Below are 27316 nucleotides of genomic sequence, written 5' to 3' on the forward strand. Positions count from 1 at the left end.
TGGGTATTAATTGTCAAATGCTAGCAACGTAATTAAGCATGTCAGCATTTCTTCAATGTCTGCAGGTAAATTTTGGGTCTACTGAGTGGTGCTGCATCTCAGTGCTAGAGGTGTTACTACAGACCCTGGTTTGATCCTGGGCTGTATCACAACCGGCAGTGATCGGGATTCCCGTAGGGCAGCGCACAATTGGCCCAGCTTTGTCCGGGTTTGGCAGGGTAGGCCGTCATGGAAAATAAGAATTTGTTCTTAACTGACTTGCTTAGTTAAATAAAAAAATATATAAATGATTTTGAACAATATTTATGTAGCCTATACAACGTGCCAAGAGAAGGGATGTTTTGACATGCTCTCACTACAGTATTTTGCTTTCAGCCAGCCCATGAGCTGTGGGCGGTACTGTCCCTCCCCTATGTGAGGAAAATGACACAGCACAGGGATCACACACATTGATATATCCTGGGTTGTTGCACATTAGACGAGCAGTACTTGGAAATATCTGAATTGGATTTAAATGTATGTTTGTCTGCGTTAATCTAATGGTATTGCAAGTGTTATACAATGCGTTTGCGAGACTCTCCGGACCAGAATAAATTGTGGCATATCGGTCCATGTATCATAACTGCGCTAATACTTATAAAGTCAACTGTTTGCACACCGGTGTCAACGGACTGGCGGGTCGAGACACCTGAGGCAGAGGTACGTGTTATCTGTAGCTTATTAGAAGTTTTCTAAAATGTTTACTGCTTGAAACTTTAGAACTAGACTACTTTTGACGAGATACTCAAACACTTAAGATTGCTTTTACACAGGTAGCCAAGTCTATTTGTTAACAATCAGATATTTTGGTCAATACCTATTAGTGAGGTGATTGGTCAATAGTGAGGAGGGAAAAATACAGAATGGCTGCGTTTAGTATACGAAGTGCAGAGTTGAATGAATATAGTCATTTGACTCACCTAAATTGAGCCAGGTAGCATACGCCCACAGCAACTGTCAGTTTAGAGTGGTTGGCAGGCTACCCCCAATTGAGCTCTGATAATGGGAATCCGAAGAGAAAATGGCTGTCGGTGTAAATTCCATTAGAATCTAATGCATGAGCGCAAGACGTTCATACGTGTTTTCAATATCTTGTGCTCAGGGATGGGTTTGGTCAATCTAGCTCTAGCAGGCATTTTACCTTCCAGCAAGATTCCACAGCTACATTCTGGCAGGTATAAATACGAAAACGAACATGTATTATCTTATACCACTGGTTATACTGACTGCACACAACACCTTCATTACAGTTTCATTTTTCAAACCTAAATTATAGTCTGACAAATGTTTAACTCAATTTGTTATGCTGTTTCAGTATTTCAATATACACTAAATGAAAATGCAACAATTTCAAAGATAAAGGAAATCAGTCAATTGAAGTAAATTTATTAAGGCCCTCATCTATGGATTTCACATGACTGGGAATACAGATATGCATATGTTGGTCACAGATGTTGATTGTGGCCTGTGGAATGCTGTCCCACTCTTCAATGGCTGTGAAGTTGCTGAATATAGGTGGGAACTGGAACACGCTGTCGTACACGTCGATCCAGAGCATCCCGAACAGGCTCCATGGGTGATGTCTGGTGGGTATGCAGGCCATGGAAAAACTGAGACATTTTCAACTTCCAAGAATTGTGTACAGATACTTGCAACATGGGGAAATGCATTATCATGCTGAAACATGAGGTGGTGGCCGTGGGTGAATGGCACGACAACGGGCCTCAGGATCTCATCACGGTAACTCTGTGCATTCAAATTACCATTGATAAAACGCCATCGTTGTCCGTAGTTTGTCTGCCCATACCATAACCCCACCACTACCATGGGGCACAGTTCAAAAGGTTGACATCAGCAAACCACTTGGCAACACAACGCCATACACGTGGTCTGCGGTTGTGATGCCGGTTGAAAAGTACTGCCAAACCGTGATTCATCCGTGATGAGCACACTTCTTCAGCGTGCCAGTGGCCATTAAATGTGAGCATTTGCCCACTGAAGTTGTTTACGACACCGAACTGCAGTCAAGACCCTGTTGAGGACAACGAGCACGCAGATGAGCTTCCCTGAGACTGTCTCAGAGCATTCCGCAGGTGAAGAAACCAGATGTGGAGGTCCTGGGTTTTACACGTGATCTGCGGTTGTGAAGGCGGTTTGGACGTACTACCAAATTCTCTAAAACGATGTCGGAAGAGAAATTAACGTTACATTCTCTGGCAACAGCTTTGGTGGATATTCATGCAGTCAGCATGCAAATTGCATGCTCCCTCAAAACTTGAGGCTTCTGTGACATTTCAGAGTGGTTTTACATTGTAACTTCTCTCTCTACGTTCCCTGTGTGTAAGGGGTCGGACACACACAGGATTCTCTGCCGTTTGCAAGCCGAGACTATTTAGCATCTCTGAACTGAGTTGTCATCTGTTGATTTAAAAAAAAAAATCCTCCCCATAACATCTCTAATCATACCTCTTCCTGTCGGTGCCTGTTGTTAACATCAAGCCCAGTGGTTAGATCCTGATAACTGATGGTCTCTACTCGTTTTCTGTAAGACGGGTGGTCTGGAGTCTATCACTCCTCTCCTCAGTCAGAGGGATAGCATACTACCTGACAGTGACTATAACATGTCTTTTTAGAGAGGACCTACGGAAATAGTTGAAGGTTACAAGGCTGAGGCAAATTAATGTCTGATTTAATAATGTTTATATACCAAGTAAGTGTGGGAGTCTCATGAAAAATAATGATGTAACATTTATTGCAGGGCTTCCTGGAGAAGTATGGATATCTGCACCAGGACAATCACATACACAATGCTGCAGAGGTCAAAACAGCAGTCCGGTACGGTACTACTGTCTCTCAAATAACTCCATCACTTTTGAATTGTCTCTATCTCCTTCATGCAATTCTGTTCTGTGTCGGTTTCTCTTTATTTGTCCCCTTACATTCTCCACTGGCTAAGACTTGGCCATTCTGTCTCTCACACTGTATTTCACAAGCCTCACCCTCTGTTCTACCAGTGGGGCATAGAGTCGTCTTCCTAATCAGAGAGCCTGTTGCCCAATGGAGCAGAATATTTATGTTGGCCCGAAGACTCAAGTCATAATCTAATTACTTATATTGGATTATGCACTCAACGTCCTACATTGAAAAATGCACTTATCTTCATCTCTGTTGTCTGATTAGAGTCAGTACAAGGCTATTAACCTGGTAGCTGAGTCAGGCTGTATGGTGTTAGGGGAGGGTGTAGGTCTGTGGGCCAACCCATGGAAGGGTAATGTAAAAAGGCAGGCAGTAAAATATTCCCTCACTACCACCGAACTGGGAAACCTCCTCTGTTGAAACCTATCCAAACCACTCTGGAATGTAGAGTTCAAATCTCACTAAGAATGCTATACTGTTGATATACAGTGCTTTCAGAAAGTATTCAAACCCCTTGACTTATTCCACATTTTGTTGTGTTACACCTGGAATTCAAAGTGGATCAAATATTTTTTTTCCTCAGCCCTCTAGACGTGGCCAAAAGTTTTGAGAATGACACAAATATTAATTTCCACAACATTTGCTGCTTCAGTGTCTTTAGATATTTTTATCAGATGTTACTATGGAACACTGAAGTGTAATTCCAAGCATTTCATAAGTGTCAAAGGCTTTTATTTCCAATTACATGAAGTTGATGCAAAGATTCAATATTTTCAGTGTTGACTCTTCTTTTTCATCACCTGAGCAATCCGCCCTGGCATGCTGTCAATTAACTTCTGGGCCACATCCTGACTGATGGCAGCCCATTCTTGCATAATCAATGCTTGGAGTTTTTAATTTGTGGGTTTTTGTTTGTCCATCCATCTCTTGAGGATTGACCACAAGTTCTCAATGGGATTAAGGTCTGGGAAGTTTCCTAGCCATGGACCCAAAATATTGATGTTTTGCTCCCCGAGCCACTTAGTTATCACTTTTGCCTTATGGCAAGGTGCTCCATCATGCTGGAAAAGGTATTGTTCGTCACCAAACTGTTCCTGGATGGTTGGGAGAAGTTGCTCTCGGAGGATGTGTTGGTACCATTCTTTATTCATGGCTGTGTTCTTAGGCAAAATTGACTGAGAAGCAACCCCACACATGAATGGTCTCAGGATGCCTTACTGTTGACATGACACAGGGCTGATGGTAGCGCTCAACTTGTCTTCTCTGGACAAGCTTTTTTCCTGATACCCCAAACAATCAGAGAGGGGATTCATCAGAGAAAATGACTTTACCCCAGTCCTCAGCAGTCCAATCCCTGTACCTTTTGCAGAATATCAGGCTGTCACTGATGTTTTTCCTGGAGAGAAGTGGCTTCTCTGCTGCCCTTCTTGACACCAGGCCATCCTCCAAAGGATGCACTCACACCTGCCTGCTGCCATTCCTGTGCAAGCTCTGTACTGGTGGTGCCCGATCCCGCAGCTGAATCAACTTTAGGAGTCCTGGCGCTTGCTGGACTTTCTTGGGCGCCCTGAAGCCTTCTTCACAACAATTTAACCGCTCTGCTTGAAGTTCTTGATGATCCGATAAATGGTTGATTTAGGTGCAATCTTACTGGCAGCAATATCCTTGCTTGTGAAGCCCTTTTTGTGCAAAGGTAACCATGGTTGACGAGGAAGAAAAATGATTCCAAGCACCACCCTCCTTTTGAAGCTTCCAGTCTGTTATTCGAACTCAAACAGCATGACAGAGTGATCTCCAGCCTTGTCCTCGTCAACACTCACACCTGTGTTAACGAGAGAATCACTGACATGATGTCAGCTGGTCCTTTTGTGGCAGAGCTGAAATGCAGTGTAAATGGTTTTGGGGGATTCAGTTCATTTGCATGGCATAGAGGGACTTTGCAATTAATTGCAATTCTTCTGATCATGCATTATAACACTCTGGAGTATATGCAAATTGCCATCATACAAACTGAGGCAGCAGACTTTGTGAAAATGTATATTTGTGTCATTCTCAAAACTTTTGGCCACGACTGTACACACAATACCCCATACCCATTGGATGCAGTGATCACAATATAGTGGCTGTATAAAGTTCCAAAAGCTGGGCCTAAAATAGTGTATAAGAGATCATACAAAGGATTTTGCTGTGGATCTTATCTGGATTACGTTAAAAATATGTGTTGGTCTGATTAATAAGGAGCATCCAGGTGCTGCACTTGATTAATTAAGAAACTGACTGTTAAGAAACGGACTGTTAGAACTGTTAAGGCTCCATGGATTGATAAGGAATTGAAAAACTGTATGGTTGAAAGAGACGGGACAAAAGGAGTGGCTAATAAGTCTGGCTGCACATCTGACTGGCTGACTTACTACAAATTGAGAAATGATGTCCAAACTTAACAAAAATAAAAAACTGTATTATGAAGCCAAGATCAATGATATAAAGAATGATGGAAAAAAAGTAGTACTTTAAAGTACTTTAAATTAAATTATGGGCAGAAAAACAAATTCAACTCCATCTTTCATTGAATCAGACAACTTATTAATCACAAAACCATTTGATGTTGCCAATTATTTTAATGATTACTTAATTTGCAAAGTGGGCTAACTTAGCCAAACTTAGCCAGGGACAACGAACAGTGAGCGATCATACTCATGCATAACAAAAACTAATTAAGGAAAGAAAAGCATTGTAAGTTTGAATTTTGTTAAGTTAGTGTGGGAGAGGTAGGAAAATGATTGTTATTGATCAATAATGACAAACCTCCTGGCATTGACAACTTAGATGGAAAGCTACTGAGGATGCTAGGTGACTCTATAGCCACTCCAGTCTGTCATATCTTTAATCTGAGCCAAGAGTAAAGTCTTTGTCCTTAGGCCTGGAGGGAAGCCATAATCATTCCGCGACCCTAGAGTGGTAAAGCGGCCTTTAATGGTTCTAATAGCAAAGCTATAAACTTGCTGCCAGCTCTTAGCAAACTGTTGGAAAACATTGCGTTTGGCCAAATACAATGCTATTTCTCTGTAAACAAATTAACAACAGACTTTCAGCATGCTTATAGAGAAGGACGCTCAACATGTACTGCACTGACACAAAAGGCAGATGATTGGTTGAAAGAAATTGATAATAAGAAGATTGAGGGAGCTGTACTGTTAGATTTGAGTGCTGCCTTTGATATTATTGACCATAACCTGTTATTAAGAAAACTGATGTGTTATGGCTTTTCAACCTCTGCCATATTGTAGATTCAGAGCTATCTATCTAATAGAACTCAGAGGGTTTTCTTTAATGGAAGCTTCTCTAATGTCAAATATGTGAAGTGTGGTGTACCACAGGACAGCTCTCTAGACCCTCTACTCTTTTCTATTTTTATCAATGACCTGCCACTCGCATTAAACAAGCATGTGTGTCCATGTTTGCTGATGATTCAACCATACGCATCAGACCTCAGCTGAATCTGGTAATGAATGGTGTGGCTGTTGAACAAGTTATGGAGACTAAATTACTTGGTATTACCTTAGATTGTAAACTGTCATGGTCAAAACATATATATTCAATGGTTGTAAAAATGAGGAGAGGTCTGTCCACAAAGCAAGTCCGGCAGGCTCTTGTTTTATCTTGTCTTGATTACTGTCCAGTCATATGGTCAAGTGCTGCAAAGAAAGACCTAGTGGCACCTGGCCAAGAACAGAGGCACGTCTTGCTTTTCATTGTAATCAGAGGGGTAATATTAATCCTATCCGAGCCGTGTCTGAATCCTGGCTTAGGAAGGCCACCAAAAATTCTGAAATGTCCATCCCCAACTACAACATTTCCCACCAAGATAGAACTGCCAAAGGGGGTGGAGTTGCAATCTACTGCAGAGATCATCTGCAGAGTTCTGTTATGCTATCCAGGTCTGTGCCCAAACAGTTCAAGCTACTACTTTTAAAAACCCACCTTTCCAGAAATAAGTATCTCACTATTGCCGCTTGTTATAGACCCCCCTCAGCCCCCAGCTGTGCCCTGGACACCATATGCAAATTAATTGCACCCAGAGTTTATACTGTTAGGTGACCTAAACTGGGATATGCTTAACACCCTGTTGCCGTCCTACAATCTAAGATAGATGCCCTCAATCTCACACTAATTATCAAGGAACCTACCAGGTACAACCCTAAATCAGTAAACACAGGCTCCCTCATAGATATCATCCTGACCAACCTGCCCTCTAAATACACCTCTGCTGTCTTCAACCAGGATCTCAGCGATCACTGCCTCATTGCCTGCGTCTGTAATGGGTCCGCGGTCAAACGACCACCCCTCATCACTGTCAAACGCTCCCTAAAACACTTCAGCAAGCAGGCCTTTCTAATCGACATCGACCTGGCCCGGGTATCCTGGAAGGATATTGACCTAATTCCGTCAGTAGAGGATGCCTGATTATTTTTTTAAAGTGCTTTCCTCACTATCTTAAATAAGCATGCCCCATTCAAAAAATGTAGAACTAAGAACAGATATAGCCCTTGGTTCACTCCAGACTTGACTGCCCTTGACCAGCACAAAAACATCCTGTGGCATACTGCATTAGCACCGAATAGCCCCTGTGATATGCAACTTTCAGGGAAATTAGGAACCAGTATACACAGGCAGTTAGGTAAGCAAAGGCTAGGTTTTTCAAACAGAAATTTGCATCCTGTAGCACAAACTCCCAAAAGTTCTGGGACACTGTGAAGTGCATGGAGAATAAGAGTACCTCCTTCCAGCTGCCCACTGCACGGAGGCTAGGAAACACTGTCACCACCGATAAATCTATGATAATTGAGAATTTCAATAAGCATTTCTCTACAGCTGGCCATGCTTTCCACCTGGCTACCCCTACCCCGGTCAGCAGCTTTGTACCCCCCACAGCAACTTGCCAAAGCCTCACCCACTTCGCCTTCACCCATATCCAGATAGCTGATGTTCTGAAAGAGCTGCAAAATCTGGACCCCTACAAATCAGCTGGGCTAGACAATCTGGACCCTCTGTTTCTAAAATTATCTGCCGCAATTGTTGCAACCCCTATTACTAGTCTGTTCAAACTCTCTTTCGTATCGTCTGAGATCCCTAAAGATTGGAAAGCTGCCGCGGTCATCCCCCTCTTCAAAGGGCGAGACACTCTAGACCCAAACTGTTACAGACCTACAGTGGGGCAAAAAAGTATTTAGTCAGCCACCAATTGTGCATGTTCTCCCACTTAAAAAGATGAGAGAGGCCTGTAATTTTCATCATATGTACACTTCAACTATGACAGACAAAATGAGAAAAAAATCGGCAACACGGACTTTCAACTCCCTCCAAAGATTTTCTATGGGGTTGAGATCTGGAGACTGGCTCGGCCACTTTCAGGACCTTGAAATGCTTCTTGGGAAGCCACTCCTTCGTTGCCCGGGTGGTGTGTTTGGGATCATTGTCATGTTGAAAGACCCAGCCGCGTTTCATCTTCAATGACCTTGCTGATGGAAGGAGGTTTTCACTCAAAATCTCACAATACATGGCCCCATTCATTCTTTCCTTTACATGGATCAGTCGTCCTGGTCCCTTTGCAGAAAAACAGCCCCAAAGCATGATGTTTCCACCCCCATGCTTCACAGTAAGTATGGTCTTCTTTGGATGCAACTCATTCTTTGTCCTCCAAACAGGACGAGTTGAGTTTTTACCAAAAAGTTATATTTTGGTTTCATCTGACCATATGACATTCTCCCAATCTTCTTCTGGATCATCCAAATGCTCTCTAGCAAATTTCAGACTGGCCTGGACATGTACTGGCTTAAGCAGGGGGACACGTCTGGCACTGCAGGATTTGAGTCCCTGGCGGCGTAGTGTGTTACTGATGTTAGGCTTTGTTACTTTGGTCCCAGCTCTCTGCAGGTCATTCACTAGGTCCCCCCGTGTGGTTCTGGGATTTTTGCTCACAGTTCTTGTGATCATTTTGACCCCACGGGGTGAGATCTTGCGTGGAGCCCCAGATCGAGGGAGATTATCAGTGGTCTTGTATGTCTTCCATTTCCTAATAATTGCTCCCACAGTTGATTTCTTCAATCCAAGCTGCTTACCTATTGCAGATTCAGTCTTCCCAGCCTGGTGCAGGTCTACAATTTTGTTTCTGGTGTCCATTCTCATTTTGTCTGTCATAGTTGAAGTGTACCTATGATTAAAATTACAGGCCTCTCTCATCTTTTTAAGTGGGAGAACTTGCACAATTGGTGGCTGACTAAATACTTTTTTGCCCCACTGTAATGTACTTTATTTTTAATGTTTTTCACTTTTTTTTTTCTTTTTTTCTTTGCTTTCAAAATGGCATCAGACCAAACACTACTCACTCAGTTCCAGGTTAGATAGTGTCCTCAGGTCTCTGCTTTTTGTTTGCTACCACACCCTCCGTATAGCTTGGAAACAGGAAACATTGGTAGCAGTAATCTATCTGGTTAATTTTGTCAAAAATGTGGTTGTAGGTTTGGAGTTCCTATCTGGAGCGAAGGCCATGCTCTGGAGGGTAGTATTCTGCATATGTTCCTGCCCAAAAAATCCAAGTTTATCTAACTCCAAATCTATAATTTAGTAAAAAACATGAAAAATGTCAGAGCTCACATGCAGCTGTGTCTCTCTCTCTCTCTCTCTGCCTTACTTGTTTAGATGGGTAAGAAAATTCAGGCTGTAACACAACAAAATGTGGAATAAGTGAAGAGGTATGAATAATATCTGAACCCACCAGTTTATTAGATACACCACCCTGTTCACAAAAATGGATCGCTCCTACAGACAGTGAGTCACGTGTCCGTGGCTTGCTATATAAAGCAGGCAGACAGGCATCAAGGCATTCGGTTACTGTTCCATTAAGCGTTTGAATGAGCAAAACGAGTGACCTAAGCGACTTTGAGTGTGGTATGATCGTCGGTGCCAGGCGCGCCAGAGCCAGTACCTCAGAAACTGCTGCCCTGGGCTTTTCACGCACGGCAGTGTCTAGGGTTTACCAAAAATGGTGCAACAAACAAAAAACATCCAGTCAACGGCAGTCCTGTGGGTGAAAACAGCTCATTGATGAAAGAGGTCGAAGGAGAATGACAAGAATCGTGTACGCTAACAGGCGGGCCCGCAAACAGACAAATAACGATGCAGTACAACAGTGGTGTGCAGAACGGCATCTCGGAACGCACAACTCGTTGATCCTTTAATGGGCTATTGCAGCAGACGACCACACCCGGTTCCACTCCTATCATTTAAAAACAAGAAGAAATGGCTCCAGTGGGCATGCGATCACCAACACCGGACAACTGAGGAGTGGAAAAATATCGCCTGGAACATGAAAGTGAGTCAAATTTACTTGAGTGGCCTGCGCATTCCCCAGACTTCAACCCAGTAGAACATCTTTGGGATGAGCTGGAATTGGCTGTTAACAGCATGAAGGTACCTCCATCCAGTCTGCAGCAACTGCTTGATGCCAACGTGTCAGCATGGACCAACATCCCTGTGGAACGTTTCCAACAACTTGGAGAATGCCCCGGAGACTTCAGGCTGTTCTGTAGACCAGCACGAGATGGGTGTACCTAATAAACTGGCCAGTGAGTGTATAATATAATCATTAGATATACTCTTTGAGTAATGAGGTTTGAGACCGTGATTGTCTCTTTGTGTGAGTTAAATACAGCAGGGACGTGACACTGAAATTATGACATCAAAATGTATTCCTCAGTGTGACCAAGACAGAGTTTGTTTCATGTATTGTTCATGTATTGTATGCTAATCTGTATACATTTTTCCACCACCTCCTCTCTCACAGGGAGTTTCAGTGGCTGTCCCACCTGCCCGTCACAGGACAGCTGGATGGTGCCACCCTGAAGCAGATGGGCACACCACGGTGTGGGGTAAAGGATGAGGGCAGCCATCAGGTCTGGGCACAGAGAGTCTATGCAGTCTTCACAGGCAAGATGGCGTCCAATGTGTCACAAACCCGCAGGAAACGCTATGCTCAACTAGGTAAGGGAATACACTCAAAGGTGTGTGTGTGTGTGTGTGTGTGCGTGCGTGCCAGAAGCAGGTAGTCAGTGGCGTGCCAAGGTAACAATGGCTTTTGTTTCATGTTGTTGAGCTCTGTATATTTGCACAGCATGAGTTTTCCAGTGACACAAACCTCCCCAGCACAAACCTCCCAGGCGAGCTGAATGCCTTCTATGCTTGCTTCGAGGCAAACAACACTGAGCCAGCCATGAGAGTCCCTGCTGTCCAGGACAATTATGTGTTCTCGCTCTCTGTGGCTGATGTGAGTATGAATTTTAAACAGGTAAACACTCACAAGGCCGTTGGGTTAGATGGAATACCAGGCCGTGTTCTCAGAGCATTCACAGACCAGCTGGAAACTGTCTTTACAGACATTTTCAACATCTCGGTCTGTAATCCCAAAGGTAATCTCAAAGGTAACCTGTTTAAATGACTATAGTACCATAGCATTTACATCTATAACCATGAAATGCGTTGAAAGGCTGCTCTTGACACACATCAACAATCGTGAACCGCCCCAACAGATCCACAGATGACACAATCTCTATTGCACTACACACTGCTCTCTCCCAACTGGACAAGAGGAATACATATGTGAGAATGCTGTTCATTGACAACAGATCAGCGTTCACCACCATAGTTCCTTCCAAGCTCATCACCAATCTCGGTATCCTTGGACTGAACACCTTCCTCTGCAACTGGATCCTAAACTTTCTGATGGGCCACCCCCAGGTGGTGAGGGTAGGTAGCATCTGCCACACTGACACTCAACATGGGGGCCCCTCAGGGTTGTGTGCTTAGTCCCCTTCTGTACTCCCTGTTCACCCATGACTAAAGCCACGCACAACTCTAACACCATCATGAAGTTTGCTGACGATATGCCTGTGGCAGGACTGATTGCAGATGACAATGAGACAGCCTACAGGGAGGAGGTCAGAGAACTGGCAGTGTGAAGCCAGGATAACAACCTCTCTTTCAACATCAGCAAGACAAAGGAACTGATCAGTGACTACAGGAAATGGAGGGGCGAGCCTGCCCCCAATCCACGTTGACGAGGCTGTAGTGGAACAGGTCGAAAGCTTCAACGACTCGGTGTCCACATTACTAAGGACTTAACATGGTCCTCTCAAACCAGCACAGTTGTGAAGAAGGCACGACAAAGCCTCTTCCCCCTCAGGAGGTTGAAAAGATTTGACATAGTCCCTCAGATCCTCAAAAAGTTGTACAGCTGCACCATTGAGAGCATATTGACTGGCTGCGTCAACGCTTGGTAGGGCAACCCCACCGCTCGCAAGGCGCTACAGATGGTGTTGTGGACAGAGCTCCCTGCCATTCAGGACCACTATACCAGGCAGTGTCAGAGGAAGACACGGAAAATTGTCAAAGACCCCAGCCATTAAAGCCATTTACTGTTCACTCTGCTACAGCAGGTCAAGCGGTACCGGAGCGCCAAGTCTGGGACCAAAAGGCTCCTGAACAGCTTCTACCCCCAAGCCATAAGACTGCTGAACAGTTAATCAAATGGCTAACCTGACTATTTGCATTGACCCTTTTTTGCACTGACTCTTGCACTAACTCAATAATGCACACTGGAGACTCCAACACACACACACACACACACACATGCATATTGATGCCACACACACACTTTCACACGCTTCACATACGCTGTGCTGCTACTCATTTTATTATCTATCCTGATTGTCGAGCCACTTTCACCCTTACCTACATGTACATATTACCTCAACTACAGTACCTCGTACCCCTGCACATTGACTCGGTACGGGCACTCCTTATGTATAGCCTCGTTATTGTTATTTATTGTGTTACTATTTTCTATTTTTATTGGCAAATTTTCTTACTCTGCATTGTTGGGAAAGGGCTCGTACGTAAGCATTTCACGGTAAAGACTACACCTGTTGTATTCGTCGTATGTGACAAATAAAATGTGATTTTGTTTTGATATGCTTGTGGAGGCTGTGGTAGCTCCAGAGCTCAGAAAGGGTGCACACCGTGGTCTGGGTGGGTCTCCTGTCGTGAAGCCCATGACTAATAGCACTGAGGGCTGTAGTTAAGGCCTCAGAAGAGCGTCTGATGTCTCACGCTTTGGCCAGAACGACCCCTCTGCTGCAGGGGTACTAGTGGTTATCTACTCAACTCTACCTTGTACCTAGCGAATTACACTGCATTCTATGGAGTCTCATTAGCATATTCACTGCAGATGAATTGTACCATACATACCCCACTGGGTTAGAACATATATCCTGGATTTTGGTTATCCATAAGTATAACGTTTCAGTCAAAGCACTAAGGTGACCTCTTTTTCCCTCCTCCTAGGAAGTATGATTGACAGTTGAAACAATGCCACAATTTGACACCAACACCAGTGCATGTGGTGGTTGACTGTTATACGTGGTCTCTTCAGATGTTTTGACCCTGCACAGATCCTCTGCTTGTGTCTACTGTTTATGTTAGACGGTATCTGGTCTCTCACTACATGAGAGAAAAACAGTAACTTTAACAGCCGTGTCAGTGACCATGAGGAGGAGGCAACCATCCCTCCCATGTTCCTGCTCATAGCCTGAACTGTGAACACTCGGCATTCCTCTCTGCCTCTCAGGGGATTGGCTAATACTCTGGGAATGTAGTGGCGTCGGACGGTCTCTCTCACTTCAAGCCAGTACCTGATGAGGCCTGTCCTCTGTTCGCTAGCTGGGTAAATAACACATCTCTGTTGTTTTGAGACCTGAGACGAGACAGCGGTCTTAGTCATCACCATTTTAGAGAAATGACTCATATGACTAGCAGGAGTGTTATTAAGCGAAACAAGAATGGTAATGACGGATGTTGTTTCACCTCCATGTGAAAGTTACGACTACAACAGGTGTCGGGTGTACCTCAGGCAAGCCCAGGGTCGTGTTCATTGGGCAGAAGAAAAACGAACTGAAAAGGAGAGGGACTACCTGGAATCCAAAAATAAACACACATTTTTGAACACAAACACGTCCCTGATGTTTCAACTAGACTTTTCCCTTTCATATAATATAATGAGCACTTCTAAATGAATGTGGATGATACCATGATTACGGATAGTCGTGAATGAATTGTGAATAGTGAGAAAGTTACAGACGCACAAATGTCATACCCCCAAGACATGCTGAACTCTAATCATTACAGTAACAGGGGAGGTTAGCAATTTTTGGGTGGTATGATATTTGGCGCCCAACCTTCTCACTCATTGTTCCCGGTTCATTCAGGATGATCTGTGATCATGGCAGCATCCACATTAATGTAGAAGTGTTAAGAAACATATTATATTCTTATTTACAATAAAAGTGACTCCAAAATGACTACAATATTGACCAATTATTTCTAATGGGAACAAAATAATCTGAAACACAACCAAAACAAACAGCAAATGCATCAAACAAATTGATGTCGTCATTGCGTGCAAATACTTTTCACTGCTTTAATACACATAAGTGAATTTGGGCTCCTGAGTGGCTCAGCGGTTTAAGGTGCTAGAAGCGTCACTACAGACTCTGGTTCGATTCCAGGCTGTATCACAACCGGCCGTGATTGGGAGTCCCATAGGGCGGCGCACAATTGTCCCAGCGTCGTCTGGGTTAGGGTTCGGCCGGGGTAGTCCGTCATTGTAAATAAGAATTTGTTCTTAACTGACTTGCCTAGTTAAATAAAGATGAAATACAATTCAAATTTGTTCCAATACTGTTCATTCCCATAAAATTGGGGGACTATGTACAAAAAGTGCTGTAATTTCTGAACGGTTCATCCGATATGGGTCACAGTCATTGTATAATTTCAAATTCAGGGCTGGAGTCAAAAGAATACAAAATGTGTCACTGTCCCAATACTTTTGGAGCTCACTGTATGTGGTTTTGATGACATAAAACCGATAAATTACATGGATCAGATTGTTTTCATTTGCCATTGTTGTTTCGCAGAGGAATGGAGGTGCTGTTACCGTGCCTCCCGGGAATAACAAGCAGACTTACTGTTACCGTGCCTCCCGGGAATAACAAGCAGACTTACTGTATCCTGGAAGACTAGCTGTGGGAATCTGACGCAGGTTCCCACTGATATTTACAGAGGCTACATTCCATCACCCTTGTTCAAGATAAGCAGTGCAGGTTGTGAATGCTCCGTGTTTGTGAGAGGTGTGTGCCTTTTGGAACCACAGCCCTGACTGACCACATGTTTTCTCTCTGTTTTGAGGTGTGAATGGGTATCACATCTTTTAAGCCATATATGAATGTGACCCAACTCCTACCACCACTGTTCTCTTCTACTAACAATAACCATCACTATCAGATGATCTTGGTTACTTCCTAGAGAGATGGGGATTTCTCCCCCCACCAACACTACTTTACAGGCCATAATTCTAATTACTTCCATAAGGGAAGTCAAGGAATGTCTTCAGTATAACTTCCTGCCGTTGCTGGTCTCCGGTGGGACCCTCTTACTCAGTGGAGGTCTATGAGTGCTAGAATCATGGCAATGACTCAAGGGCCACTGCCCACTGTGCAAATATCAGTGTGGACGTAACTGCATGTAAATGGTCTTTAATCTCCTCTTGATGAGTCCATCAAGGTTATTTGCCTGAATACACTTAACTTGACCCTGCATTTGCACTGTTTTAGTTTAAACTGCTTTTGCGATAGTGTGGTGGTGGGCAGTCTAATATTTGATCAACAATTTTCTCTTTGATAAGACCCATATCAACATAGGGTACTGAATGATAGTGTCTAAAAAGAGCTTTAAAATAATTTTATCAGATCACCACAATGGGAATGATGTTCAGACTTTTTTTCTAATGGCAGATCCCCAAAGCTATCATTATATGAAAGACACGCAGAGGCTCATTTAGAAAACTAATTTAGAAAACATTTAGATGCCCATTCTGGATATCCTTATGGATAGGGTTTTTTGTCTTTGGATCAGGCAACCAGGTTTTTCCTGCTGAATGTTGTCAGATCTCCCTTGATCCTGGTTAAATAATGGTTAAATAATATTTATCCTGGTCAATAAAAATCCTAGTTCACTTCTTCACCCATTCGTCATATTACTTTGTGAGCAGTTTTAAGAGGTTGAAATACGTGGACCAATATCCCCTGGTCATGGCAGTGTCCTGTAAACAGAAAACAGAGATGAGGCTTTAGAGGAGAGGTCACGGTACACTGGCAGATAATGACAAATGGCTATATTTATTCATGACTGATGAGCCAGTGGTCATCTTACCTTTTCCATCTTGGTCTTCTTTTTGGCCTTGATGTTCTTAGTGGATCCAGTCGTCTCCTTCTTCCCAAAACAACATGTCATCGTCCTCCAGAAAGACACCTTCTTGGGTGTTGAGTAAGCCTTGTCAGCCATTACCACAGGCTTCTCCTCAGGAACTGTTTGGTCAATGAGGTCACCGTGAGGGTAGATGGAGAACAGCCATGACTTGCCCACAATATTGGAGATGGAGGACCGGCCTCAGGGCCCTCTGAGGCTCACCCTTGGAGGCCCAAGAGGCTTTAGGAAGAGGGTTCATCCAGAACTGAGAAGCACTAAGCTCCACAACCTCTTGGCGGAGCAGCTGTATCTGTGTTAGGAAGGCTCAGGGGAGAGGGGCCATGTCCATATCTGTGGTGAAGTGTCCACTGGGCTTCAATCTACAGCTAGAGGACTCCTGATATCTCCAGGAGTGATAAGTATATATTTTTGTCTTTATCTGTTGTGGTCTAGCACTGTCTTTTTGCTAGCTAGGGCCATCTACTTTAAGTGCTACCTGTTGAGTTCACTGGTCTCACTCACTACGACTTGACCACTTTCCCCCCTCTCTCTCGCCATATGACATCCCGCAAATAGTGAGGTCTAGCCACATGACAACCTGCCCGCTCGACCCCATCCCCTCCCTTCTCCAGACCATCTCTGGAGACCTTCTCACTTCCCTCATCACCTCATCTCTGGCCACTGGCTTCAAAATGTCCCAGGTTGCTCCCCTCCTCAAGTAACCAAAACTCGACTCATCTGATGTCAAACTACAGGCCTGTATCCCTTTCTTCTTTTCTTTCCAAAACACTTGAGCATGCTGTCTCTGATCAACTTTCTCGTTATCTCTCTCAGAATGGTCTCAGAACGGTCACCAGTCAGTGTTCAAGACGAGTCACTCAACGGAGACTGCTCTTCTGCGTCAGAGGCGCTCTTCACTGCCAAAGCTGACTCTCTCTCTGTTCTCATCTTCCTAGATCTATCCACCATGAACCATCATGTCCTCTTCACTCTCTCAGGGCTGGGCGTCTCAGGCTATGCAAATTCTTGGATTGTATCCTACCTGGCAGGATCTATGTCCGCACCATGTACTCTTACTACTGGTGTCCCCCAGGGCTCGGTTCGGGGCCCTCTTCTCTCTACACACCAAGTCACTCGACTCCGTCACATGGTCTCTCCTATTATTGCTATGCTGAAGACACCCAATTTTTTTTCTCCTTCCCCCCCTTCTGACACCCAGTGCTGACACACATCTCTACGTGCCCGGGAGATATCTCAACTTGGATGTCGGCCCACCACCACCACCACCTCAACCTCGACAAGACCTGCCCACTTAAAGACCTCTCCATCACAGTTGACAACTCCACAGTGTCACCCTCCCAGAGTGCAAAGAACAATGGCGTGACCCTGGACAACACCCTGTCGTTCTCTGCAAACATCAAAGCTGTGACCCGCTCCTGGAGGTTTATACTCTACAACATCAGTAGCGCATGACCCTACCTTACACAGGAAGCAGCGACGGTCCTAATCCAGGGACTTGTCCTCTCCAGTTTTGACTACTGCAACTCGCTATTGGCTGGGCTCCCTGCTTGTGCCATCAAACCCCTGCAACTTATCCAGAATGCAGCAGCCCGTCTGGTTTTCAACCTTCCCAAGTTCTCTCATGCCACTCCACTCCTCCGCACACTCCACTGGCTTCCAGTTGAAGCTCGCATCCACTACAAAACAATGATGCTTACCTACGGAACAGCAAGAGGAACTGCCCGACCCAACCTTCAGGCTATGCTCAAACCCTACACTCCAACATGAGCACTCTGTTCTGCTACCTCCGGTCTCTTGGCCCTCACACCATTACGGGATGGCAGCTCCCGCTCAGCCCAGTTCAAGCTCTTCCCTGTCCTGAAGCTAGGACAGCAGAGTCCCTGCTCATCTTCCGAAAACATCTGAAACCCTACCTCTTCTAACGGTATCTTTAAATAATCCTCCTCCCCCCTTCCAAATAATGTATAAAAATATAAATTAATAATACATAAATAAAATAAGAGCACTTAACACTTGCACTCGACCCCCCTTAGCTCTGACGCTACTGATACCTATGTTGAGGTAAAAGGCACTATCTATGTCTGTGATATGTGGTTGTCCCACCTAGCTATCTTAAGATGAAGGCACTAACTGTAAGTTGCTCTGGATAAGAGTGTTTTCTAAATGACTAAAATGTAAATGTAAAATGATCCAGCAGGACAGGTTCAATTAATGCATTCAAGTTGGCTACCTCTTGTTGGAGCAGGAAAGTTCTGTGGTGAAACGTCCATAGCATTGCTACTTTAGTCCAGGACAGGCTGCAACTCACCAAACTCTCAGCGGAGCTTTTGCATCTTCACCAGGAAGGCCTCAGGAGAGTTCGCCACAGGCCCGCTATCGTCTGCACATGGGCATCCACAACTTAAGCTTCTATCCATGACAGGCTGAATGTATGGATGTAGATCCCTTTGATTACCAAAGGAAAAAAATACAATTGTTCAATAATAATCACTTTAAAAGAAACAGTAGTGGGCGTTGCCAATGGTGCGGTTTTAGAGGTCCTCTTGGCAGCAGAAACAAAATGTAGCAGTTTCAAAGCTCATTTTCTACAATTCTACACATTTTGCCATGTGGCTGAGAGAACATTTTCAGTTTAAAAAGTTAATGTCCTTCAATTATATACATTTTGCCATAGCATAAGAGCAAGGCATAAGCCATCTGAGTGACCCAAACAAAACAAAATCAATGGGGGCCCCATGACATTACATGGTAGTTTTAGAGGCCCTCTTGGCCACAAAGACAATTGCTGTTTTAGAGATCATTTCCTGACATTCTACACATTTTGCCATGGGGCAGAGGTAACATTTTAAATCTAGTTGCCTACAATTCTAAAATGCCTGTTTCAAAGCTAATTAATTATACACATTTTGCCGTGACTTTGTTTTTATGCTATCTGAGTGACTCAAACATAACAAAATTAATTGGGGCCCCATGCCATGACATTTTTTTTATTTTGTATTCTCCCTGACTTGCTAGATTTTTAGGGAGGGGGTGATTGTTAGTTCTCAAAGATGATCTTACTTAAAAAATATATTGCTCCATTGTGATTTCTTCAAACGGGTTTTAGGCGTTAAATATTTGGTGGCTACACTTAAACGGCGGTGCGCTATAGAGGAAAGTGCATATAGGGGAAACACTGAACACTCATGTAAGCTCATGTGATCAGTTGGCTTGCGAGGCTGCAAAAGTAATGCACTTTATGGAGAATAGGGTGGCTTTGTTCAAAAGTAGTGCATTATGGATTAAGGTGGCTCTGGTTGATAGCAGTGCACTATATGGGCAATGTGGTGTCATATCATATGACAGAAGTAATCCTAGAATCCTTCCTTTGGCTGCCTCTCCTTCCAGTTCTCTGCTGCCAATGACTGGAACGAACTGTAAAAATCACTAAAGCTGGGGTCTCTTACCTCCCTCACTAGCTTTAAGCACCAGCTGTCAGAGCAGCTCACAAATCACTGCACCTGTACATAGCTCATCTGTAAATAGCCCAATCTACCTCATCCCCATACTGTATTTATTTATCTTGCTCCTTTGCACCCCAGTATCTCTACTTGCACATTCATCTTCTGCACATTCTACCATTCCACTGTTTAATTTCTATATTGTAATTACTTCACCACCATGGCCTTTACCTCTATCCTACCTCATTTGCACATGCTGTATATAGATTTATCTAATGTATTATTGACTGTATGTTTGTTTATTCCATGTGTAACTGTGTTGTTGTATGTGTCGAACTGCTTTGCTTTATCTTGGCCAGGTCGCAGTTGCAAATGAGAACTTGTTCTCAACTAGCCTACCTGGTTAAATAAATGTGAAATACAATTTAAAAAAATATATACATCTGCCAGTCTGTTACGGTTCAGGTCCAGCCTCCAGCCGGTTCCACTAAGCTCTGGGTAATGGTTGTTTCCTGCTAAGAAGTTTTCCTGTAGTTGTTGTATGCTTTGCATGCTGTGTGTGGTTGTTTGCTTTAGTGATTTCTAGATTGTGGAATCTCGTGTATACACGAGGCGATTACAGTCTTGTAAAGAAAAAAAGCATTGAGTTTTACACCCTAACAAATAACCCTTGACTGGGACATACAGTACCTACAATATAAAATATATTTCCTTATCACTTTTTTGGTTTCTACATTATTCCATAATTTTGATAGCTTCAGTATTATTCTAAAATGTAGAAAATAAAGGAAAAACACTTGAATGTCTAGGTGTGTCCAAACCTTTGACTGGTGCCTTAACTTTTTCCACATTATAGCCTTTTTTTAAACTAGGCATGTCAGTTAAGAACAAATTCTTATTTACAATGACACCCTACCCCGGCAACGCTGGGCCAATTGTGTGCCACTCTATGGGACTCCCAATCGCAGATGGATGTGATGCAGCCTGGATTTGAACCAGGTACTGCAGTGATGCCTCTTGCATTGAGATACAGTGTCTTAGACCACTGTGCCACTTAGGAGCCCTCTTATTCTAAAATGTATTCAATACATTTTTTCCCCTCATCAATCTACACACAATACCCCCATAATGACGAAGCAATTTTTTTTTTGCAAATGTATAAAATAAAATAAATAATATCTTATTTCCATAAGTATTCAGACCCTTTGCTGTGAGATGGCTCTGTCATAACCTCACATGGTCTCTCCTATCATTGCTATGCAGACGACACACAATTAATCTTCTCCTTTCCCCCTTCTGATGACCAGGTGGCGAATCGCATCTCTGCATGTCTGGCAGACATATCAGTGTGGATGACGGATCACCACCTCAAGCTGAACCTCAGCAAGACGGAGCTCCTCTTCCTCCCGGGGAAGGACTGCCCGTTCCATGATCTCGCCATCACGGTTGACAACTCCATTGTGTCCTCCTCCCAGAGCGCTAAGAACCTTGGCGTGATCCTGGACAACACCCTGACGTTCTCAACTAACATCAAGGCGGTGTCCCGTTCCTGTAGGTTCATGCTCTACAACATCCGCAGAGTACGACCCTGCCTCACACAGGAAGCGGCGCAGGTCCTAATCCAGGCACTTGTCATCTCCCGTCTTGATTACTGCAACTCGCTGTTGGCTGGGCTCCCTGCCTGTGCCATTAAACCCCTACAACTCATCCAGAACGCCGCAGCCCGTCTGGTGTTCAACCTTCCCAAGTTCTCTCACGTCACCCCGCTCCTCCGCTCTCTCCACTGGCTTCCAGTTGAAGCTCGCATCCGCTACAAGACCATGGTGCTCGCCACGGAGCTGTGAGGGGAACGGCACCTCAGTACCTCCAGGCTCTGATCAGGCCCTACACCCAAACAAGGGCACTGCGTTCATCCACCTCTGGCCTGCTCGCCTCCCTACCACTGAGGAAGTACAGTTCCCGCTCAGCCCAGTCAAAACTGTTCGCTGCTCTGGCCCCCAATGGTGGAACAAACTCCCTCACGACGCCAGGACAGCGGAGTCAATCACCACCTTCCGGAGACACCTGAAACCCCACCTCTTCAAGGAATACCTAGGATAGGGTAAGTAAGGGTAAGTAATCCTTCTCCCCCCTTCTCCCCCAACAAGATTTAGATGCAAGTGGCTGTTCCACTGGTTGTCATAAGGTGTATGCACCAATTTGTAAGTCGCTCTGGATAAGAGCGTCTGCTAAATGACTTAAATGTAAATGTAAATGTAATGTGAAATTGAGCTCCAGTGCATCCTGTTTCCATTTATCATCCTTGAGATGTTTCTACAACTTGATTGGAGTCTACCTTTGGTAAATTCAGTTGATTCGGACATGATTTGGAAAGGCATATAAATGTCTATATGAGGTCCCACAGTTGACAATGCATGTCAGAGCAAAAACCAAGCCATGAAGTCGAAGGAATTGTCTGTAGAGCTCTGACACAGGATTGTGTCGAGGCACAGATCTGGGGAAAGGGTACCTAAAAATGTCTGCAACATTGAAGGTCCCCTAAAACACAGTGGCCTCCATCATTCTTAAATGGAAGAAGTTTGGAACCACCAGCTCTTCCTGGAGCTGTCTGCCCGGCCAAACTGAGAAATCGGGGGAGGTGGTCGATGGTCACTCCCGATGGTCTCTCTGACAGAGCTCCAGAGTTCCTCTGTGGAGACGGTTGTCCTTATGGAAGGTTCTCCCATCTCTGCAGCACTCCACCAATCAGGCCTTTATGGTAGAGTGGCGAGACGGAAGCCACTCCTCAGTAAAAGGCACATGACAGTCCGCTTGGAGTCCGCTTGGAGTTTGCCAAAAGGTACCACATTCACTGGCCTGAATGTCAAGCGTCACGTCTGGAGGAAACCTGACACCATCCCTAAGGTGAAGCATGGTGGTGGCAGAATCATACTGTGGGGATTTCTTTTCAGCGCCAGGGACAGGGAGACTAGTCAGGATCGAGGGAAAGATGAACGGAGAAAAGTACAGAGATCCTTGATGAAAACATGCTCCAGAGCGCTCAGGACCCCCAACTTGGGTGAAGGTTCACCTTCCAACAGGACAACGACCCTAAGTACACAGGCAAGACAGAGCAGGAGTGGAGCAGGAAGACCGATTTTCCATTTTGTCTCATGGTCTGACAAACACCACTGCAGCGCAGATGTGGAAAGGCGACATAGGCGGATGCGGCAGATTGAGACGCAGCCCATGCAAAAAGCTTCAACTGGCTTAAACTGATGTATGTTGATGGGGATTTTTTTTATTATGTTACTTAGATTGACTCTTCAGGACGTTGCAATGTATGTGATTTTACTGCAAATGTTGAAATACCAACACTGTCATATCACATTAAACTTACTTGGTGGGAAAAGTATTTTATTTTATTATAATGAGCAATGTGGTGGTGTGCCGTGCAGTCCTTTAAAAAAAATCTTTGTCATTGGCATGTACCCATGGTTCTCTGTGTCATCTCTGCCCCTGCAGGTGAGAAATGGTACAAGCGTCACCTGACCTACAGGATAGTGAACTGGCCTCGTCACCTTGCGCCAGGCCCCGTGCGGCTTGCAGTGCGTGCCGCCTTTCAGCTGTGGAGCAATGTGTCAGGCCTGGCCTTCCAGGAGGTCCCAGAGGGCCCCTCGGACATCCGCCTGGCGTTCTATGAGGGCGAGCACAATGACGGGGCCAGCAACGCCTTTGATGGCCCAGGTCAGGCTCCACATCATCTTCACCCTACTGGATATTACCATGGGGCCTGGAGCTTTTTCCCTGACAATGTAACCTGACCCTGGGCTGTAATTCATAGCTCGTTTTCAGGTCACATGGTCCGTATAAACTTGCCCTACTATCCTTTTAAAGTAAAGAAAGAGCTTAATCACCCAAATCTGGACACCAGAGAGGGGCCAATGGCGTTCCTGTCCTGTCCAAACCTCTCACACTCCTTCTTCTCTCCTGTCCTATAGGGGGAGCTCTAGCACATGCCTTCTTCCCTTGCCGGGGGGAGGCCCACTTCGACATGGCAGAGAGATGGACGCTGTACGGACACAAGGGCCACAACCTGTTCATGGTGACAGCCCACGAGATAGGCCACACACTGGGGCTGGAACACTCACCGGTGCGCCACTCCCTCATGTCCCCCTACTACAGGAAGCTAGGCCGCGCCCTGGTCCTCAGCTGGGATGACATCGCTGCAGTGCAGCAGCTCTATGGTAAATTATTTATGATGTCCTCCATTCAGGTTAAAACCAATGATGTCATATGCTGTATACACTACAAGGCATGTCTGTAAATTAAGCCATCTGTCTGTATGTAAGGTTAAATGGGGCGTCGACAATGAATCAAGATACAGCCATCTCAGTCAGATTTATAAGCAAAAAGTGTTGAAAGTAATTGCATCATTAAACAAGCGGAACTGAGTGAGCATTTCTCCTTTGTCAAGATAATCCATCCACCTGACAAGTGTGGCATATCAAGAAGCTGATTAAACAACATGATCATTACACAGGTGCACCTTGTGCTGGGGACACTAAAAGGCCACTCGAAAATGTGCAGTTTTGTCAAATACAGTAACACGATGCCACAGATGTCTCAAGTTTTGAGGGAGCGTGCAGTTGGCATGCTGACAGAAAGAATGTCCACCAGAGCTTTTGCCAGAGAATTGAATGTTCATTTTATCTACCATAAGCCACCTCAAACATCGTTTTAGAGAATTTGTCTCTACATCCAACCGGCCTCACAGCTGCAGACCATGTGTATGGTGTCGTGTGGGCAAGTGGTTTACTAATGTCAACGTTGTGAACAGAGTGCCCCATGGTGGCGGTGGGGTTATGATATGGGCAGGCATAAGCTACAGACAACGAACACAATTGCATTTTAACGATGGAAATTTGATTGCACAAAAATACAGTGATGAGATCCTGAGGTCTATTGTGAGGGCCATTTTTTAAAAAGTTATCTGTGACCAACAGATGCATATCTGTATTCCCAGTCATGTCAAAACCATAGATTAGGGTCTAATGAATTTATTTCAAATGACTGATTTCCTCACATGAACTGTAACTCAAATTGAAATTGTTGCATGTTGCGTCTATATTGTTGTTCAGTATACAGTGTATCTTCTCTCTCAACTGCACTTAAGACATTATTATACCTACACACACTGTTTCCCTGACAGTGCTGTCACGAGGTTAGATTGGTTGTCCCAGTGTTAGTGTTACTCGAGAACAGAGCTCCTGTTATGGCGGACTGGGCTCTGAAATAGGGTTGAATGGCGGGAACTCGGTTACCAAGATTTTACCGCCCAAAACCACTCCTTTTTCTTGTGATAAATAACTGCGAAAAACCTATACATTATTAGAAATTATTTATATGAACAGCGTGGCGTAAAATGGAACTGTTAAATTATATGCGTTTGTCTAAATCTGGCTTCTCTTATGGCCTCTGCATGATGAATCGTCAACTCTCAGTATGGAGCGCAGTTCACAATGCATGCAGACCTATCATCATATATCATCTCATCATGGTAACTTTTGCTGCAGAATAGTCTATGCTACAGTAATATAAAGACCGAATGTACGTCTAATTTACCCATCTCCATCTGGTCTAATTTACCCATCTCCATCTGGTCTAATTTACCCTTCTCCATCTGGTCTAATTTACCCATCTCCATCTGGTCTAATTTACCCATCTCCATCTGGTCTAATTTACCCATCTCCATCTGGTCTAATTTACCCATCTCCATCTGGTCTAATTTACCCATCTCCATCTGGTCTAATTTACCCATCTCCATCTGGTCTAATTTACCCATCTCCATCTGGTCTAATTTACCCATCTCCATCTGGTCTAATTTATCCTTCTCCATCTGGTCTAATTTACCCTTCTCCATCTGGTCTAATTTACCTACCTCCATCTGGTCTAATTTACCTACCTCCATCTGGTCTAATTTACCCATCTCCATCTGGTCTAATTTACCCATCTCCATCTGGTCTAATTTACCCATCTCCATCTGGTCTAATTTACCCATCTCCATCTGGTCTAATTTACCCATCTCCATCTGGTCTAATTTACCCATCTCCATCTGGTCTAATTTACCCATCTCCATCTGGTCTAATTTACCCATCTCCATCTGGTCTAATTTACCCATCTCCATCTGGTCTAATTTATCCTTCTCCATCTGGTCTAATTTACCCTTCTCCATCTGGTCTAATTTACCTACCTCCATCTGGTCTAATTTACCCATCTCCATCTGGTCTAATTTATCCTTCTCCATCTGGTCTAATTTACCCATCTCCATCTGGTCTAATTTACCCATCTCCATCTGGTCTAATTTACCCATCTCCATCTGGTCTAATTTACCTACCTCCACCTGGTCTAATTTACCTACCTCCACCTGGTCTAATTTACCCTACTCCATCTGGTCTAATTTACCTACCTCCATCTGGTCTAATTTACCTACCTCCATCTGGTCTAATTTACCTACCTCCATCTGGTCTAATTTACCTACCTCCATCTGGTCTAATTTACCTACCTCCACCTGGTCTAATTTACCTACCTCCACCTGGTCTAATTTACCCATCTCCACCTGGTCTAATTTACCCATCTCCACCTGGTCTAATTTACCTACCTCCATCTGGTCTAATTTACCTACCTCCATCTGGTCTAATTTACCCAACTCCACCTGGTCTAATTTACCCATCTCCACCTGGTCTAATTTACCTACCTCCACCTGGTCTAATTTACCCTTCTCCACCTGGTCTAATTTACCCTACTCCATCTGGTCTAATTTACCTACCTCCATCTGGTCTAATTTACCTACCTCCATCTGGTCTAATTTACCTACCTCCACCTGGTCTAATTTACCTACCTCCACCTGGTCTAATTTACCTACCTCCACCTGGTCTAATTTACCCATCTCCACCTGGTCTAATTTACCCATCTCCATCTGGTCTAATTTACCTACCTCCACCTGGTCTAATTTACCCTTCTCCACCTGGTCTAATTTACCCATCTCCATCTGGTCTAATTTACCTACCTCCATCTGGTCTAATTTACCCATCTCCATCTGGTCTAATTTACCCACCTCCACCTGGTCTAATTTACCTACCTCCATCTGGTCTAATTTACCTACCTCCATCTGGTCTAATTTACCCATCTCCATCTGGTCTAATTTACCCACCTCCATCTGGTCTAATTTACCCATCTCCATCTGGTCTAATTTACCCATCTCCATCTGGTCTAATTTATCCTTCTCCATCTGGTCTAATTTACCCTTCTCCATCTGGTCTAATTTACCTACCTCCATCTGGTCTAATTTACCCATCTCCATCTGGTCTAATTTATCCTTCTCCATCTGGTCTAATTTACCCATCTCCATCTGGTCTAATTTATCCTTCTCCATCTGGTCTAATTTACCCATCTCCATCTGGTCTAATTTATCCTTCTCCATCTGGTCTAATTTACCCTTCTCCATCTGGTCTAATTTACCTACCTCCATCTGGTCTAATTTACCTACCTCCATCTGGTCTAAT

At 44.3% G+C, this 27316-nt stretch overlaps 2 protein-coding genes across 6 annotated transcripts in view; one reads left to right on the plus strand and one right to left on the minus strand.

Annotated features, from left to right (window-relative positions):
* The first annotated feature begins 75 nt into the window (after positions 1–75).
* The window catches only part of mmp28 (matrix metallopeptidase 28), a 38784-nt gene continuing 11543 nt past the window's right edge, over positions 76–27316 (plus strand). Inside the window, exons 1-5 of the mRNA XM_035791485.2 lie at positions 76–699; positions 2798–2874; positions 10799–10995; positions 23277–23498; positions 23753–23998. Of these exons, the coding sequence (XP_035647378.1) occupies positions 562–699; positions 2798–2874; positions 10799–10995; positions 23277–23498; positions 23753–23998 (880 nt within the window). The 5' untranslated portion in view covers positions 76–561. The remainder of the gene's footprint in view (positions 700–2797; positions 2875–10798; positions 10996–23276; positions 23499–23752; positions 23999–27316) is intronic.
* LOC127908595 (G protein-regulated inducer of neurite outgrowth 1-like) lies at positions 24005–27298 on the minus strand. Of its 5 annotated transcripts, none has more exons than XR_008067649.1 (2): positions 26965–27298; positions 24005–25812 (listed from the first exon to the last, which is right to left on the minus strand). XR_008067649.1 is itself a non-coding variant. In XM_052467195.1 (2 exons), exons 1-2 carry the CDS (start codon positions 27280–27282, stop codon positions 25339–25341), a joined length of 912 nt encoding a protein of 303 aa, XP_052323155.1. In that variant the 5' UTR covers positions 27283–27298; the 3' UTR covers positions 24005–25338. The 5 variants fall into 5 exon arrangements, 1 of the variants encoding a protein (XP_052323155.1); XR_008067647.1 differs by having other exon boundaries at positions 24005–25836; XR_008067648.1 differs by having other exon boundaries at positions 24005–25860.

The sequence above is a fragment of the Oncorhynchus keta genome, chromosome 18 (assembly GCF_023373465.1).
Source record: "Oncorhynchus keta strain PuntledgeMale-10-30-2019 chromosome 18, Oket_V2, whole genome shotgun sequence".
NCBI classification, from domain to species: domain Eukaryota; kingdom Metazoa; phylum Chordata; class Actinopteri; order Salmoniformes; family Salmonidae; genus Oncorhynchus; species Oncorhynchus keta.